This window comes from Epinephelus fuscoguttatus, linkage group LG5 (genome assembly GCF_011397635.1).
Source record: "Epinephelus fuscoguttatus linkage group LG5, E.fuscoguttatus.final_Chr_v1".
Lineage (NCBI taxonomy): Eukaryota > Metazoa > Chordata > Actinopteri > Perciformes > Serranidae > Epinephelus > Epinephelus fuscoguttatus.
This window is the reverse complement of record NC_064756.1, coordinates 14,332,634-14,351,700: the sequence shown is the minus strand read 5'-3', so window position 1 is coordinate 14,351,700 and position 19,067 is coordinate 14,332,634. Positions and strand designations below refer to the sequence as shown.

Genomic DNA, 19,067 nt, shown 5'->3' with positions numbered 1-19,067 from the left:
GCTCCGTCACGCCTAGTGTCTCTTTGCCCTCAGACAACTTTCAATGTTGACCTTGAGATAATTTTCACTGCACCAGCAATATGCTGCAGTGTCCACAATCATATCAGAACAATGCAATATTAATTAAACAAGATATATACTCTCTGCCAATCGTTGTTTCAGCAGCAACGTCATATTCCAGCCATGCATAGTGTTATTCACCCAAAGGGACATATTATTGTTCATCTAAATATATTTTCTTTTTATGATGTGTGCTCTGCAATGCAAAACAGAAACTCAAAGGTTTATGAGATGGGGCGAGGGAGTAGATTCCAGACAGATAAATGAAGAGAAAGACCAAGCGGAGGAGAGAAAAGATGAGCAGGGCTGACACAGCCAGATAACCTCATTTTTCCTTGAAGCCGCGCACGAAAATATGCACGCACACACATACGGATCTGTCTACAATCAGTGTGTGTCACAAGGCCTTTTGCCACTATCAACGTGGCCATAAATTAGGTGAATTCGTGAGATGGATTCTCTGTCTGCTTCTCACTCTTCAGCACTCCTCGCTCTCATCTCTTCATCAATCCCTCCTCTGGTTTTTCACAGATGAAAAGTCTACCTTGAGGGCCCGACAGACACTTGTATAACTGTCAAGTCATGTAGGATTTGTGCGACTGAATATTAAAAAGTATAAAGCGAGTTTTTGGGAGATTATCCTGGCGGTGATCTTACATCTTACATAATGACAGCATCGACACCAAAATCATTTTGGTGTGCACGCTCAAATAATATTAATAAACATTATTTATTTGACAAAATGGGATGAAAAGAACACTATATGTCCATATTTGTGCACTTCACAACAATAAAATATAATTTTGGTTATTGCAGATGCCCTTATTTATTCATGTCCACATCCCACAAATACATCGATCAACTAATACCTACTCACTGCAGGAGCATAAATTGATTCCTGATTTCTTTTAAAATAATTATCATAAAATATTATTAGATTTTATCTTTTGTTTTTCGTCTTTTTGTTAGTTTTTAAAACCTAAAAAATAACTGTGAAAAACCCTGAGCGCAAGGTGATGTCTTCAATCTGACCAATAGTCAGATACATGACTATGTGCTAGAAAAGCACTCAGAGTGCAGACCTCCGCCAAGTAGGTGATATCCCCTCCCCCTCTGCATCAGATTTTGTAGCCTGCATCACAATTAGGTTATTTGCATCACTATCATTATTAGGTTATATATGCCTTCACCATGGAAACACTGTGGTGTATTTATTTAGTTTTTATTTTGTACCAACACAGAATATAATATGGTTTTTTTTGTATTTTTCACTTTTTTTTCCAACACAGAACATTAATTTCAACTTTAGAATTACAGCAATATTTAACAAGTACAACGAGATGTGCTTTCTGGCCACCAGATGGCGCTATTTTCACCATCTTTAGAAATTGGAATTGCTGCTGAGGCTGTCAGACGATAGACTTTATTTATTATTTTATCCACTTTGCTTCAACCAATCACCACCAAAATTTTATCATCTGTTCCTTGTCCCATTATTCACCTTTCATCAAAATCCGTTCATAATTTTTTTAGTTATTTTGCAGACAAACAAACAGACAAACAGACCAACGCCAGCGAAAACATAACCTCCTTGGCAGAGGTAACTAGTCATCACATGCAAAGTTGAAACTAAAAACTTACTGCTTTGCTTTTGAAAGAAAGGGGCAGAATGACAGTACAGGGCACAACATCAACATTAATGAGAGCAGGAAACTCAACTTACTTCTGAGCTTTGTGATAGAATGAAGAAATTCCTACAGGAAATTCCAAACATGGGCGGCACGGTGGTGTGGTGGTTAGCACTCTCACCTCACAGCAAGAGGGTTGCCGGTTCGATCCCGGGCGTGGGAGCCCTTCTGTGTGGAGTTTGCATGTTCTCCCCGTGTCAGTGTGGGTTCTCTCCGGGCACTCCGGCTTCCTCCCACAGTCCAAAGACATGCAGATTGGGGACTAGGTTAATTGATAACTCTAAATTGTCCATAGGTGTGAATGTGAGTGTGAATGGTTGTTTGTCTCTATCCCGATGTCAGCTGGGATAGGCTCCAGCCCCCCCGCGACCCTCAAGAGGATGAAGCGGTTAGAAGATGAATGAATGAATGAATTCCAAACATGAGGCAACGCATCATTAATGCCGCAACCAATCCCACGACTATCCAGCTTTTCACAAATCTGACTGCCTTGATTAAATGCAGGGGGGGAACACAGTGCTAAACTACATGTCACCTGTTTAATCACACCTGTTTACTTCACATACTGTATTTTTCTGGTGCATAAGCTGCCAACAAACATTCTGCAACTCTTGAGACATAGTTTGAGTTCTGCCTTATCGAAGGCAGGACTGAGCACTGATACAGTTCTCGCAGTCCAGGTGACAGTATCGTGCAAGAGCAGCAGTCATATTTGATCCTTGATCAGTTACCATACAGCTATGTCCTACCATACAGCTTTTATTACTGTATTCTTTTTTTAACATTGGTATTTCTTGAGTTTAGTGTATCACAATGGAAAGGAATGGCCATGAAGCAGACCTAACAATGACCGTCAGTCCATGTCAGTAGACATTTCCACATTTGCTTAGCATGTAATCTCATTCATTCATTCATTCATTTTCCGTAACTGCTTATCCTGTTGGGGGTCGCGGAGGGGCTGGAGCCTATCCCAGCTGACATTGGGTAAGAGGCAGGGTACACCCTGGACAGGTCATCAGACTATCGCAGGGCTGACACATAGAGACAGACAACCATTCACACTCACATTCACACCTACGGACAATTTAGAGTCACCAATTAACCTGCATGTCTTTGGACTGTGGGAGGAAGCTGGAGTACCCTGAGAAAACCCACGCTGACATGGGGAGAACATGCAAACTCTGCACAGAAGGGCTTCCCCACCCCGGGGTTTGATCCCCCCACCCCCGGTTCTTCAAGGGCTTTTTTTCTGTTAGCATTCACACAGACAGTAGGACCGCTGAAGTGACACACTGTAAGCCAGCTAGCAGTTTGCATAGTAACTTCACTTTTGTTTTGATGAGTCAAAATCGTATTACATTTTAAAATCACATCACATTTATGCTCAGTAAAACCTTGACTTAACTGTTGGTCTATTATTTTTGTTAAGAGCTGCTGTTTGTGTTTTGCATCCTCAGTTTTTTTTTTTTTTACATGGCCTATGGGTTTTTCAAAATGGCACTTGCCAGAGCTGCACTGGCTGTGTTTGATTGATCACCGTACACCTACACGACTCAAGGTTCCTCCTGTGCTGGGAGAGTACCTACTCTGAAATAGGAACTACAAAGTCTCTCAAAACATCTACAATCCTTTTTCAACCGCTTATCCAAAGCCGTGTCGCAGGGGCAGCAGGCTTAGCAAAGTATTCCAGATGTCCCTCTCCCCAGCAACGCTTCCCCCCCCGATGCATTCCCAGGCCAAATGAGATATGTAATCCCTCCAGCATGTTCTGGGTCTGCCCCAGGGCCTCCTACCAGTGAGACGTGCCCGGAACACCTCTAATGGGAAGCGCCCAGGAGGCATCCTGATCAGATGTACAGACCACCTCAACTGACCACTTTCAATGTGAAGGAGCAGCGGCTCTACTCCAAGCTCCCACCGGATGTCCGAGCTCCTTACCCTATCTCTAAGGCTGAGCCCAGCCACCCCACGGAGGAAACTCATTTTGGCCACTTGTATCCGCGACCTCATTCTTTTGGTCACTACCCAGAGCTCATGACCATAGGTGAGGGGTTGGGATGTAGATGGACCAATAAATCAAAAGCTTCGCCTTCCAGCTCAGCTCTCACTTCAACACAATTGCATGGCACAACACCTGCATCACCATAGATGCTGCGCCAAACTGCCGATCCGTCTCACGCTCCATTCTACCCTCACTCATGAACAAGACCCTGAGATACTTGAACTCCCTCTAAAAAACACTATTGTTCCTGTTCTTGCAGTGTGGACGAAATAAAAATGTGGGTTCTTGCAATTTCACTGTGGCCAGTCGACAAAGTTGTTGTCTGTGTTCATCCATTTCTGATCGGCAACAGTAATGTCAATGGTGTCTTTGCAGAGATAATATGTTCTCTTGCTGTGTTAGAATAGCATTGCAATCTCTATGCTGTATGTAGCCAGTGTCATATTTATCAGTGATTGCAACAAGGTCAGAATGTTTCTAAAATGCATCGTCCTTCACTAAATCATTTGGGATACAAATAAATTCCCCTTTACCCAGTTGTTGAGTATCTACAGGCCACACATGACACACATGGATACAGATGACTGGCACTGAGATGAGAGGAAAAAAGAGAGGGATGTATTAATAGATTACATTTCAAAATAACCAAAATTGACTTGAGCCTGAAGCTCTACGCAGCAGAACCAAAGCCGGCCCCGAAACATGAAACTTTCTCTGGACTCATTCAGTTCAGGTTGGGTAGTGAAACCGTACCCTTGACCTCCGACTGTATCTGTCCTCTCTCTAATTGTGAAAGCTACGCAAGCTCATACTCGCTCATACAAATTCATTTGATCAGTCTCACTCTTTCTATCTCTTTCTTACACGCACACACACACCCACAACTTACCATGATAATTACTTCTGAACAAATCTGATTGTAAGGCATGAGGGTGCAAAAGCAGGGTTACTAAAAAGGGAGGCTGGTAGAAGAACTCCTGGGTTTCCAGGTAATTACAATCTTGTAAATTTCCTGAGAAAATTAAATGATAATCTGGTAAACTCCTCAGGTCATAAGATAATGGAAATGTTCTGTATTCAATCGTGTGCTGTTAGGCCTGTACTTAGTAACCATTGGGCGACAGTTAATAACTATTATCAAATCTGACCCAGCTAAATTGCAGCTGGGAAGAAAATGTCTGTCATTTTTATTGCTCTCTGTGATGATTTTATGATAATATCTTGTGTTTTTTTCCTTTGTAAATTGAAAGACAGGAGACACGTACACACAGATTTACACTTAACTGCATAACACACTGAGAGAAGCTGTGCAAACACATGCATACACACAGTTGTAATTATGCAAATGCGGTACCCACTACACACACGGTATCATAGGGAGGAGCATATGGTGATGACACGCTTCAGCTGAAAATCTTCATGATCCTCAGTGTGTGTGTGTGTGTGTGTGTGTGTGTGTGTGTGTGTGTGTGTACTTGACCAGACTGATGATTGTCCTCACTACAGTTCCAGAAAATGAGCTAATACATTTAGATTGGCCCATATCTACAAAATGACAGTACACCGTGTCCTCGTTTTCCGTCCTTGTCTCTTAAGGGGACGTTACGCTTGTTGCCAATTAAAAATGAGGTAAATGTCAGTAGAGTGTGGGGCAGAGTACTTTGGGCATCATTTATCAGTGTAAATGCATGCAGGCCATTGAGTATTTCTGGCATGCTGCAAAGTAGCAAGTGCTCCCGTCAGTCTCTTTTCATGCCCGCTAACATTTTAAAGTTATTCATTTTCAGCATGTTGTGAAATCCAAACAGGAAAGAGTCAACTCTTGAAACACAGTGACAAGATAAGAGAGAGGCAGCTGTGTGTAAATGTACATTTATTTCATGGACAAATGTAATAGTAATACATTCATACTCCGCTGGCTTTTTCCTGCAGAGCCCTGCACGTCTGTGTGTATCTGTGCTTGTAACTGAGAGAAATGAACCATAGACAGAGCTTTTGAAATGTACATCTATTGAAACAGTGAATCTGTTTACTCAAACACTGAGCACTTGTCTCTTGCTACAAGTAAACAATCTCAGTCAGTGGGTGTTGTACAGGTATTTTTACTTTTTATATTTTTGCATTCTCTAAAGCAGGTTGTCCACCTATGGACAACCGTCAATGCGGGGATCACCTGATAAACAGAATTATTCAGGGAATACATTGAGTCTGTTTTCCAGTGCAATAACAATACCATCTGTGTCCATCAAAGTAGTTCTTTAAAATCAGCCAAAAGGAAGTAACCAGGGTAACAATTTCACTGGCCTCCATGCTGCTTTCTGCTGTTTACTAACCTGTAATCTTGTGCGATCTTTATGTCAAATGTTACACATCAGGAAAAAACAAACAAAAAACCCCCAAAACAAACTGAAAGGCATACTTGTCTACACCCAGCTCTCGTGTACTGGTAATGGGAAAGGAGTCTATAGCCTATTTTTAGCGGGTTTCCATGCATTCGTAAAACCCACTTCAGTCAGGAACACATAAGTCAAAGAAAACTTTATTTCCATTCGCATTATTATATTTGGCGGTATGTTCTGGGGCCGCTCTGCCTTTCCGAAGCCTACACAGAACACCTCTTCCACGTGTCTACATAGAAAGCATAAGGCAGTGAGAGCACACCTCCCTGCCCTTCCATGCGCCTGTATGGAAAGCTTAAGGCAGGGAGAGCAGCAGCAAAGACCCCCTGGGAACAGAACAGAGCAGCATCAATGACAAACAGAAATGACATTGATAAGTCAGACACAGCATGAAAAGGAGGAGCTGGGGTGGAGGCGGGTTGCAAAGCAGCTTGTAGAGGAAGCAGCAACAGTCGGCAGGCCAGAGCAGTTTAAATAGGGCGCCCTGAATGAGATTTGCCAATTGGTTGCATAGAAAGGAATCATGTGATCTATCAGCTGACTCCCTTCCATCAATCAGCTGCTCCACCAGTTGATTGGGCTGTTTGAGATCAGCTGATGTAGCTGGGATGAATTTACAAATCAATTTACATGAAAACAGTGTGTTGATAGGTTATATTTTACACATTTTACAGCAAAAAGCCAAAACACAAGGACATTGACATTGATGCTGGATTGATCTAGATCCAGAGTAGTTTTCGGCTTAGCAAACGGTCAATTGTGAGCTACAAAATAAGTGAAAAGTTCACAAGGCAAAAAAGTCAAAACCCTCTTTCAACACACAGTTGTCATAATAAATAATGAAGACACATTTAGATTTTAATATGCTTATCATTTACCCGTCCATAATCAACACTTCTATACTCTTTTCCTTTCAGAGACAAGATCCTGTTGCTTGGGATGCCGCCTTCGCAGAGGCATCCCGTGACGTCCTGAACATCCGTTACACCCTCCTGCCCTACCTGTACACACTGATGTTTGAGGCTCATACCGAAGGAAGCACAGTAGTTAGACCTCTCTTGCACGAGTAAGCACAACACACACACACACACACACACACACACACACACAGGTCTTATCTTTTCTGCTAACATCATAGCTTGAGCATTACTAGTAACCACTTAATGAAATCATCTAGTTATTACCAGGATGGATCTTTTCTTGATTCGCTGGCAAGATAACCAGATTTTATACCACGCTGCTTCTCATTAGCATGCAGAATATCACATGTGGTGGACTAAAAACCAATTTAAGCAGATCTTTTATTTAAGTGCTCTAACACGTTTTCTGCACCACTGTTTTAATGCCCAACTCATTTTTAACTAGTTGAAATGTTACCAACAAAGCCTCCCTTATCAGCTACAGATGTTAACTTGAATGGGAGATTTAAAAATGAAACATATCCATAAATGTTGCAGTGAAGTTAAACAACCTGGTTCGTGATTTTTTCTCATTTAAAAAACTTAACAGAGCAGTGCTGTCCCTGCCGCAGCAACCGCCATTAAGAAGCCCTTGAGCAAGGCACTTTCTGTCTCAATCCCACTGAGACTGTGTGGAGGCCAGCCGTAGTTGACTGTGGCTATACTTGGCAGCTCCCAGATGTGAATTTGTGGAACTGTATGAAAAAAAACAACATATTTATTCATTTTAAGAGACTCTTATAAAGTCACAGATGGTATTTAAGGAGCTGGCAGGATGAGTCTGGCAGGGATATTTGGCTTGCATCTTCAAACCATTGAATTCTGAATGAGTACTTGAACAGTCGTCTGGGCTGAGGACACAGGAGAGAGCGTTAGGAACGTTTTTCTTTTCAGTCAGGTTTAATGGCGTCTGTGCTGCTGTATCACAGGTTTGTGGATGATAAAACCACATGGGACATATACAAGCAATTCCTCTGGGGATCTGCTCTACTCATCACCCCTGCCCTCGACCAGGTATACACACAAACTCCTGCTTTACGTGCTCTTTTACTTTAAAAAGATATCACATATGCAACTTTTCATCATGTAATCTGCCTATATTTATCTTCCTTTTGCTTGGACTCCCTCTCTTGATTAACTGACTTTGTGATTGACAGGGAGCCACGAGTGTGGATGGCTATGTTCCTAATGCACGCTGGTATGACTACCACACGGTGAGTTCAAGTCCATAACAACCAGAAAACAATTTGAAAAGCAACGTTTTTACTGAATCCAAAGCCTGCCCAGTCTTATCGAAGGCATTGCACGCCATGAAAATGCACCTACACATTCAAGCACATCCCTGGTGCACCAGTACAGTAGATAACACTGAAGAATAATTACACTATCTATTATTGAAAGAGATAACGCATCTGACTGGCTGATTAGTGTACGCACAACATCTGAAATTATGTGTAACATTTTATCTTGAAGATGCAAAGCACTGCGTCTATGAGGTATTATAATGTGTAATTAGTTCTACAAATGATTCTTAGAGAAATTAACACGTAGACAGACCACAACAAGACCACATCTACAACAAAAACCCAAATGACAATATTAACAAGAGACATCTTTGACAACATCATTACAGAGCTGCAGCTCAACAACGGCAGAAGGCGCCTTGATGACAAAAACAAACATCCAATCGCTCTGTCTCTTTCTAGCTAGGGGACTCCCCATCTGTTAGACAGCATCATAAAGCCAAACAAAACTCAAGAAACAACAATTTAAACGGGGGGACATGGGGTGGTAGAGAGGAGCGGTTGCCTCCATTAAACCTGTCCATTCAGCACACAGAGAGGTGCAGGCTGTTAGAAAAAGGGCCAAGGACAAAGTGGAAAATTCTGGCAGAAAGATGTTTGCAAAGAAGTCTTTCGGCCTGTGATAAAGTACCAAAATGTTTCAGATGTAGCCCTTATAGATGTCATATATAGACCCTTTTAGTGCCAGCGTCACAATGACATCAGTTTGTTAGCTGGAGGCGAAACATGACTCGCCACCACAGAGCTGTAGGCTACATAGGAGTCTTACAATGTTCTCTTGTTGTGTTACTGTCCACCAACAAAAACGAAGACTATAGTTAAATGTGATAAGACGAAAGGACTGGACGGAGGCGATCAGCAAAAATGCTCACATGAGCAGTGCTCACTTCATATCAGGTTAGACAGAAAGTATTTCCTGTTGTAGGGATGAATAATGTTATGTGTATTAAGGGGTATCATGTCCACCTCATCAGAAACTGGGGAGGTATTAAGAGGAATGTTGGATTTCTCCATAATGCTAACATTTTAGTGCATTAGCTACATAGTTATAAAACACAAAGCTTGCTGTGACATCATCCATCCACTGAGTGAGGACATACAGGTCAGCCAGACTGGTCCCGTTGGTCAGCGTTTACTTATTCAAGTAAAACTCGCGGTCCCGGAGAGCGAGTGACCTGACATTGTGCGTTTGTAAATTCAGTCTGACACTCTACTTTAAAACGAGAGTCCTGTTGATCGAAGAAACACAGTGTTATATTTCTATATGAATTAATGAACGTTCTGCTCGGCACTCTGCTGCTTTGTCACACCAGACAGAGCGCCGAGATTGGGTGCTGTGGATAACTGAACGATACATTCCGACATCACTCCGGAATTATGAATGATCTAGTTTGTGCCAGAGTGCGCTCCGACACTCAGTATTTCTTAATGCACCACTGGCATCATCTTCCTCCGTTGTCTAAAACAAGCCAACAAAACTTGCTAGCTTGTGGTATCTAATGTAGGTGGAGAACTGTTTTGTCTCCAGCTAAGCCCCGCCCACCAAAAAACTTTATACTGAGTGTTGTGTGATTTACTGGCACAACATTGCCAAATTCCTACAAAAGAATTACTGAATAAAATTAATCAAAGTTTATTACCTATAGTATTTAAATTATTTTAAATTATTTTAATAGTATTCAATTGTTGCTGCTTTCATCAGGCCAAATATGTTGGAGTGCGTGGGCAAATGGTCAACATGCCCACACCATTGGACCATATAAACCTTCATATCAGAGGGGGGTATATCTTACCCTGGCAGAAACCAGAGAACACCACGTACTACAGGTAAGGGCACACACATCATGGCTGATACATCATGACAGCACACAGCTATAAGTCAGCATCCTGGGTGTTAAGTGTGAAGTGTGTGTGTTTTCCATCTGTTTGTGTGTCAACGCCTGCACACGAGATAGAATGCTGGGGAAAGGGGGGCACTTTTTTTTGTATGACCAGCACTCATCAAAATGAATACCATCTATGATCATCAATGTGAGTTAGAGAAAGAGGCAGTGAGAATGAGAGGGAGAGACAGTTGGAGGGTGATGAGTGCTCCGGCAGAGGTGAGATCAGGTGGATCCCCCCCAGCAGGAATGTTAATGTATTTGTCCTCAGCAGCAGGTATAAATAGATGTTGTCCTTTAGCAATCTGCCATAACCCTCTCTACCCATTTTGTTTCAGTCGCAAAAATCCTCTAGGACTGATCGTTGCCCTGAGCGACACAGGAACTGCTCAAGGATCGTTCTTCTGGGACAATGGAGAAGGAATAGGTAAGTGAAAGGTCACCCTTGAACATCCACCCATCCACCCACACACACACACACACACACACACACACACACACACACACACACACCCACAGAATAGGAAATCATTTCAATGTTTTTACATCTGTATTTATGGGCTGATTATTAATGATAATTACTTTTCCCTCAAAAGAGTTAGTGCAGGTAATTTCCTGAAGGTGATACATGCTAATATCTTGACTATAAGACATTGCATTATAAGGGAGGATAGATGGTAGACAGGCTGTCATGCACAAACACGTTTTGATTTTTAGTAGGGCTGTCAGTTGATTAATGTATTTAATTGTGATTAATTGCATGATTGTCCTTAGTTAGCTCGCGATTAATCGCAAATTAATCACACATTTTTTATCTGTTCTGAATGCACCTTAATAGGGATACTTTTCAAGTTTCTAATTCTCTAATCAACATGGGAGTGGACAAATATGCTCACTTTATGCAAATGTGTGTTTATATTATTATTGCAACAATCCAGGACAATGACAAATACTGTCAAGAATATTCTGCAGAATAACCTCAAAGGTACTGCATGCTCAAAACATATGCTAAAACATACCATGGCAAATTTAAGCCCAACAAGCACACTTGTCAAACTGACTGTTCTGTAGAGAAACTGATGGCTTGTTGGATGCTATGTGCAATGCAAGGCGTATGCTCGAACTGGAGCTGCCTGGCCGCTACAGCCATGTTGCGTGCACTATCAGTGGTCAGTGTGCTGATTTTATGTACACTGTCCCACTGCCTGGCTAGTTGTGGTTGTTACATGCATAGGCAAAGTGCCTGTCTTTAAACCAGGTGAAGCATGTGACCAAAGTTCCCACTGTGGGTCAAAATAATGTGCTGTGACCCCGAGATAACTGTGATTACTGAGAGAAGTCAAATAGTCTCAGATGAGAGCAACCATGTTTCTCTGTCCCAGCGTCTCCTCCACTTTAGCTTCCTCATCTTCATAGAAGTTGTTTCTTGGTTACAGTAGTGGCTCTCGAAGGCAGTTCATACGTGCAGTCGTCGGATGTAATGCAAATTATTTCAAGCAGACCTACGTCCTCCAGGATGTCAACCAGCCTGCAAGCTGTAGCCACCCATTTAGCTAGACTGCTGGTGAAAGTTTGTTGCTTGTAGAGTTGTCCAGGTGTCTCTGGTGCAAAGTATCCAGTGTGGTCTGCTTTTGGTGAGGGGTCAGAGGGCTCTCTGCATCAGCTGTGTGGTTGGCCACCAAGTGGTATTTGAGACTCAATGTACTTCTGTGGTAACTCAGTTCACACCAACAGTAAATGCAAATAACTTGTGGAGAGAACCATGTGGCAGAGCTTTGAAGCTGAACTTGCAATTCAAGAGACCCCTTTCTTTATCCATTTCTTCTCATGGAGGTTTGTTACTGCTTGCCATCCACAACGTTACTGCTGCATTGCTTCCTGATTGTCCAAAGTACGGGGTGGGCTGAAGGTCACAATTCCAGAATGTGTGTGTGTTAATTGCACGTCAAAAAATCTATCTGGGTCCAAAGGAAAGAGGGATGTCGTATGCTGTAAAGCTCTCTGAGGCAAATTATGATTTGTGAAATTGGGCTTCATAAATAAAATTGATTGATTGATTGATAACTAGAAAGGTACTGACATTACCATCAGGCTCGGCTGTACTGAGTACTTTACTGTATTGGTGATACTCTGTTTTTATTACTGATTAGTAAATGTTAGGATACCTGCTTAATATCAGCATGTTGTCATTGTGAGCATGTAAGCATGCTTACGTTAGCATTTAGCTCCAAGCATTGCTGTGCTTGAAGCTAAGTAAGTGCAACGTCACAGAGCCCCCAGCATGACTGTATGCTCTTAAGCTTGTTGATTGCAAATATTTGCTTTGCAAAACAAAATGTAGCCCCAAACACCTCTGAGGGGAAAATAAAGGAACAGGTAACATCAAGATTTATGATATGCTGTCAGGAGCCCATTGTGATACACAAAAAAGGCTGGAAGCTCATGTGACAAAGAATTGGACCAAATACCATGATGTAGCTGACCCTGAACAGCAGCTGGCAGTCTTTAACACACACGCTACAAGTCCATTTATATATAGCTTCACCTCTGTTGAGCCTTCAAATTAAGAACAAACTAATTTTGTTGGATGAAAGTGACCAAACTGTTGTGAGGCAGCAGTTATAATTTGCAATAGTTTCCATAAAGAACAGGGGTGTCAAACATGTGACCTGAGGGCCAGAACCAGCCCTCCAAACGGTCCAATCCGGCCTACTAGATGGCTTTGTACACCTAACACTGAAGCAGTTGTGAAGGCTAAGAGGTGCAGCTTTCATGAGCAAGTTATATGAGTATCCTACTTCATGAAAAATGCTGCTTCAGAGGCTTTTACACCCTGACCAGATTACAGTTCTCTTAGAATACAGTAAGTACTTTCTGTGGTCAAATTTAACCCTTTCATAAATGGTGAACACTGCAGTGGAAAGCTATTTAAAAGCCATGTTATTGTATATGCAGGGTTTAGATGTTAAAGTTGCATTCAAGTCACTGCAGTGGACCCTAGTGCATCATGCTATACCTTGCCACCAACTGGCCAGGTGTTGTCAGTGCAACACTAATCTTTGAAAAATCAAGCCTTGCCAGTCTTTCTGTAATCGGAGCGCCTGGCAGTAACATAAAATCTGGAAAAATCAAGTAACATCTAAAGGGTAATACAGTTGTTAAATTTTCCAAATATTGATTAAATGTTGTGAGGAAAGTTAATAGTATTACTGCAACCTTGTTTTTTTAAAATACTTCAGTTGCAGTTGGTTTCTTTGGTTGTAAATCAACTGATTTGATTGATTGATGTATGGAAACGTATGGAAAAATGTAATGACAGCGAGTCGTAGACTGACTGAATGTGGAAAAACTGTTGAAATTGCGCTTTTTTCCTTAAGATATCACAGGCTGTTCATCATCTGTTCATAAATAGATAAATGTTTTTAAAATGTACTTGTCCATTTCACTAAAAGAAAATGAAAAATGTGAAGGTTGTCATTATTTCAAGGTTATCATACAGTGGTTTTACTGGTCCGGCCCACTTAAGATCAAATACGGCTGAATAAGGTCCATGAACTAAAATGAGTTTGACACACCTGATATAGGAAAAGTTTTGGAAATCAGGAAAGGAAGATCCACATGAATGCCTACAGCCCAGTCTTACACTCATGTACAGTATTTTTTTTAACTGAATATGAATTCCTTCATTCATACCATCAGATCCACACAGACAACTACAACAGTCTTCTCTGCACTCCCTCACTCGTCACACACAGACACACACACTGATATACGAACAGAATCCGTCTCTGAAGTGCTTCTGTGAGAAGATGCACTCCTCTGTGAAAGGCGTGTTTGTGTTGGGACAAAGAAGAGAGGGAAAGATAGAGAGAGAGAGAACGAGGGATGACAGAGAAGGGGAGTGACAGAAACTATTACAGTAATTCCCCATGTCGCTGCCTGGAGATATGCTCTCCATCACTCCTCTTTTATCTGCTCCCTCGCTCCTCTCTTCTGCGTCTCCCTGTCTGTCTGCGGCGTAGCCTCCCTATGTCTTTCTTGTTTGCTCTGCCTCTCGCTGCAGCGCCTGCTTACCTGTATTATCTGCTTTTCTTGAGTTCTGCATGTTTGAGTTTCACTTCAGAGGGTTAGCTGTTCACTCTGCTGTCAGTCAGGCTGGCTCATCTGCGCACTAGTTACTCACTCATCAGTTTCATTCAAGCAGTCCGATGTTCACTCGACCATGCAGCCAATTAATTATTCAGCCTTTCATATGGTTAAGCAGCATAGCTACTCAATTATTTATTTCACTACCCCAATTCCATTATTTGATCATTTAATCAACCAGTAATAAGTTGACGTAATGCTGTGTGATGAGTCAATGCGTGGATGATTAGTGAGTCAGTACTGTATGGTATTAACTCATCCATCCACTTACTCTGCCAGGCAGCTACTCTAAGTTTCATTCAGTCTTATAAGCAAACCTTCACTCATTCATGCACCTCATCAGGTGGTATTTATTTCAAATGAAACCCACACATCCATACAATCCCTCATTTATTCACTTGTGCCCGATCTCTGTCATTTATTTAGGTAGTCACACACCAATTTTCCCTCTGCCTCCTTCGTCTCCATGCCTCGCTCTGTATGTAATTCACTCTCGTTTTCTCTCCTCAGACACAGTCGAGCAAGGGCAATATCTGCTGACCTCCTTCGAAGCCACACCGGTGAGTTCAAGGGCCAAGTACATGTCACGTCTTTTTTTTTTTTTTTTTTTCATTATTGTTATTAATGCAGCGAGCTGGAGAATAAGCTCATGCTTTACCATGCCATGCCATATCATGGGCTGTGGTAGGCAGGTGTCACTGGCTAACTGTTGGAAGCCATTAGTACAGATTTATTTCATACTCTGAGGTAGTGATTTGAATTCAGCTATTACCCGATTTTGGCTCAGAAAAAGTTCTCACTGTAAAAAAAAATCTCCTTTTGACACCTGTTTCAAAGTCATGACATACACATGCCCCTGTTGACAAATCAGTTGATAATAGCAGTTATCAGTTATTGCCTTAGAGGCCTTAGATTTCTGGCCCACTTGGAACCCAGGTAGCCCTAGCATAACCCACTTGAGTAAACCCACTTCTATTGGAAATTGGGATGGAGCCAATATGGAACCTGCGGACAGTCCTATGTAGGGCCCATTTATCAGCCCATTCACTACGCACATGGCCCTCACATACAAATGTTGGTTGGGACATTCCAAATTTAACAGTAAGAGTTTAAAGCCTTTTGTTTTGCGCCATCACCAAGCCGACAGCCCTAATGAAGTCACAGTGTCACCGTCATCAGGTGCTAGGCTTTTGTTGTGCACACACCTGTGTGGTACTTGCATGGCTCCAAGAGACCGTGCTCTTGCGGAGGTGGTTAGAGTGGAGCAGCTGTGGTTGTGTTTATGCAGATCATCCAGGGCGCTTCTGGTACTTGTTTTGGCACAAAATTGCACTTATATTTCTGCCTGCTCAGGCAGCCTCTTATCACAAACACAAATAGCAATTTTGTGGCTTTAGTTGGCAAAAGCACAAACAGTGATTCCAAAATGACAAAAAAAAAAAAAAAAACCTCTTTCTTGTATGTTCCACTTTTTTCAGCTTGTACTGATTTAAAGGTGTGTTAAAGTACAGCTTTCAGTGTGGTTAAAACTGAGTGATGCTCATCCACAGATGCTTCCTTTAGTAGACTGAATAGCTGCAGCCACCATCCACCATTAACAATAATATGTGCTCCATCTACATGGTGGAACATGGCAAGGGGTGCAACGACAAAGGTACACTAAAGTGCCTAAAAAGATCTGCCTGATAAAGCCACAAACATTGCTCTGTGTGCTTGCATTTGTACAAAGAGCTGGTCTTAGAGGCAGGACATTAATGTGCAATTTAATGCCAAAATGGGTACCAAAATTGCACCATGCAACCCGATCGATACAGCCTCAGCTGTGTCACCCCACAGACCTTGGCACATGCTTTTTTATGTGGAACCATGACATTACCAATCAGTTAAAAAAACAGATGCATAAAGAACAACAAACATAAAATTGCCTGTGTTTGCGCCTCTGCTGCACAAAAACGAGAGCCCTAAGAGTTTGTGTTGTATGTGCAAAAGTCTTATGGCTAATTTCAGAGAAGAGAGTGTTTACCAGGCCACAGTTTGATCACATTTTGAGTCAGACATGACAGAAACCCCCTAATCACTGGGACTAATGGGACTAACCCGGCCCTATTTGCTTCTTAGCCAGGCAAAGGCTCACAATCACACACACAGACACACATTAATGAGCACATGCTTAATCACAAACGCGCGCACACACACATATATGCACACATCTACAGTATACACATACCCACATAGAGCTACCATGGCCAAACATCTGTGGCTGTCCTCTGCCTACCATCAGGCTCATTCCAAAGCAATTTCACACAGCGATAAAACAGGCACACTGTCTGACAGCCAAAGGGAGAACAGAGAGAGGGAGAGGGTAGAGCGTAAGTGTGTGTGTTTTTGTGATTGAATGCGCTCTTGTGTGTGCATGTGCATGGTGTATGTGTGAACAGGCAGATGTGAGAAGATGAGGATAAGTTGGGCAATGAGGCCAGTGCTGCCTGGCAGATTAGCAGATCGTATGCCACTTTGGATGGCTATCTGAATGTAGATGTGTGTGTGTGTGTGTGTGTGTGTGTGTGTGTGAGTGTGTTTGTGTGGCTTCCCGTAGCTCCATTTGAGTTCTGGACCTTCACTGTGAGTTCTTTTTCTTTTTTTTTTTCAAAGTGAGAACATTTTACTCTTCCCTATTTCTTAAGGGGCTGTCAGTACTTCGGTTCATTGATAATCAGCGACCTTAGACATCCGTGTGTGTGTCTCTCACACCATGAGCATAATAAAAGCATGGATGTAAAACTATTCAGACAATCAAACTCTCCCTGCAGAAGATTATCTACTTAAAGCAAAGCATGGAGTAAAAATTGTAATATGGTGGATATAAAACCAACGATATGGAGAAAGATACTCAAATGTTAAATCTCACTCAGTAAAGAGATGAGGCATTAAGCAGAATAGATATTACTTAATATGAATCAAGTGCATGATTTCTTGTGTCTACTTCAAATAACCCTGTCTTTTTGTTTCCCCCCCTCTATCTCCTGCACTTCCACCACCAGAACAACTTGACCAGTTATGTCGTCCACAATGGCCTTACCCCCGAGAACCGGTTGATTCTGGGTGAGGTGAAGATTTGGGGTGCAGGAAGTGTTAGGATCACTGGGGTGACCCTGATAGATGAAGCTGGAACGGTGCATCCACTGACCCCACAGCACAACGTTGAGACTGAGGTCAGTAATTGTAGTCGTAGTTGTCTGTGTATCTGTATTTAATTAATACATAGCACTAATACACATAACACCTGAGTTTTCATATAGGTTCAATATAGTGAGATGTTAATTAATCCCTCCAGGATTTTGTGGGCTGGTTTTGAGATAGTTGAGGCCTGAACTGCCTGAATTCAGAGCAGCTAATCTATTTGTGATGGGGAGGGGGTTAGGGGCTGACAGCTGATCAGCACCGATCATCTGTTGCTGCCGTTCAACATAGCGCCAAAAGATCATCTTCAAGAGCTAACACAGCAGCGACGGCTAACATCCAACACCGAGCTATTAAACAGTCCAAAAAATCTTACAGCGACACCAAAATGGCTCAACTTTATCGTTACACCATTAACATTAGAAACTGCGCTCAAGTGTCATCTTCACTTTCTCCTGCTCTCTGCCCAGTTAGCACGAGCTAACACAGCAGCAGCAGCGGCTAACATCCAACACCAAACCATTAAACAGTCCCAACAATCTCACAGCGACACCCAAATCTCTCAACTCTGTCGTTACACCATTAACTGATGTAGAGCTTATGGTCCTGCAGCAGTAGTCTCATAATAAACCAAGAGAGAGGGGCAAGGAGGGGCTGAGCGAATCATTACGCTGCACACAGCTCAACGATGAAACGAGATTTCACCAGTTTAAAACAGTCATATTAGCAGTCAAGTGGGGATGATTGGACAAAATTGCAAGGTCCCGGAGATTACACACAGGGATTGGCTGAATTTGCATTAATTTTTGTGAACGCAACATCAAAATATTCTGGAGGTATTGCTTCAATCTTTGCGCCATTTTGAACCAGGCTCATCATGATAAGCACATCTCAGCAGACGGCTGGCCAACCTCACCAAACCTATCTGTGAAGACAGATGTCAGTGTCTGGCTGTTTTTGGTTTTATTTGTGCACACAGTTGCAGACAACAACTGACTGAAAATATGTGGTGTTTGCAATTTACTTGTTTTTTTAATGTTTTTATTTAATGGTAAATTAAATAAATGACATCATAATGCAGCTTTAAAACCACAGAAAAACTGAAAAATGTTTCTATTTTCCAATTCACAGTGAAAGTGCCTCGCAGCATTTGCTTAAAATCGACTTTAGACATTGTTATTCAATAACTTTTTTTTTGTTGTTGTTGTTGTTGCATAGTCTTATTCACTGATCATTAAGAACATAAATACCAGACTGAGGCATCCGCCTCTGGGATGGAAAACTTTGTATAAACTAATGTGTATACAAGCACACACATATTCAGCTGCAACCCACAAGTGCACTCAGCCACATTTCTGCTCTAATAACCCCATAATAAACATATTAATCACTGTATAACATGCATACAGTGTCATTGCATTTAATACTTCACTTTACATAATACTA

The 19,067-nt window shown here is 42.0% G+C and overlaps 1 protein-coding gene across 2 annotated transcripts in view; it reads left to right on the top strand.

Annotated features, from left to right (window-relative positions):
* The window catches only part of si (sucrase-isomaltase (alpha-glucosidase)), a 115,238-nt gene that overhangs the window by 92,015 nt on the left and 4,156 nt on the right, over positions 1 to 19,067 (top strand). For both annotated transcript variants that reach the window (XM_049576191.1, XM_049576192.1), the window contains exons 41-47: positions 7,067 to 7,215; positions 8,038 to 8,122; positions 8,266 to 8,322; positions 10,115 to 10,239; positions 10,634 to 10,722; positions 14,952 to 15,001; positions 17,483 to 17,653. In XM_049576191.1, the coding sequence (XP_049432148.1) occupies positions 7,067 to 7,215; positions 8,038 to 8,122; positions 8,266 to 8,322; positions 10,115 to 10,239; positions 10,634 to 10,722; positions 14,952 to 15,001; positions 17,483 to 17,653 (726 nt within the window). The remainder of the gene's footprint in view (positions 1 to 7,066; positions 7,216 to 8,037; positions 8,123 to 8,265; positions 8,323 to 10,114; positions 10,240 to 10,633; positions 10,723 to 14,951; positions 15,002 to 17,482; positions 17,654 to 19,067) is intronic.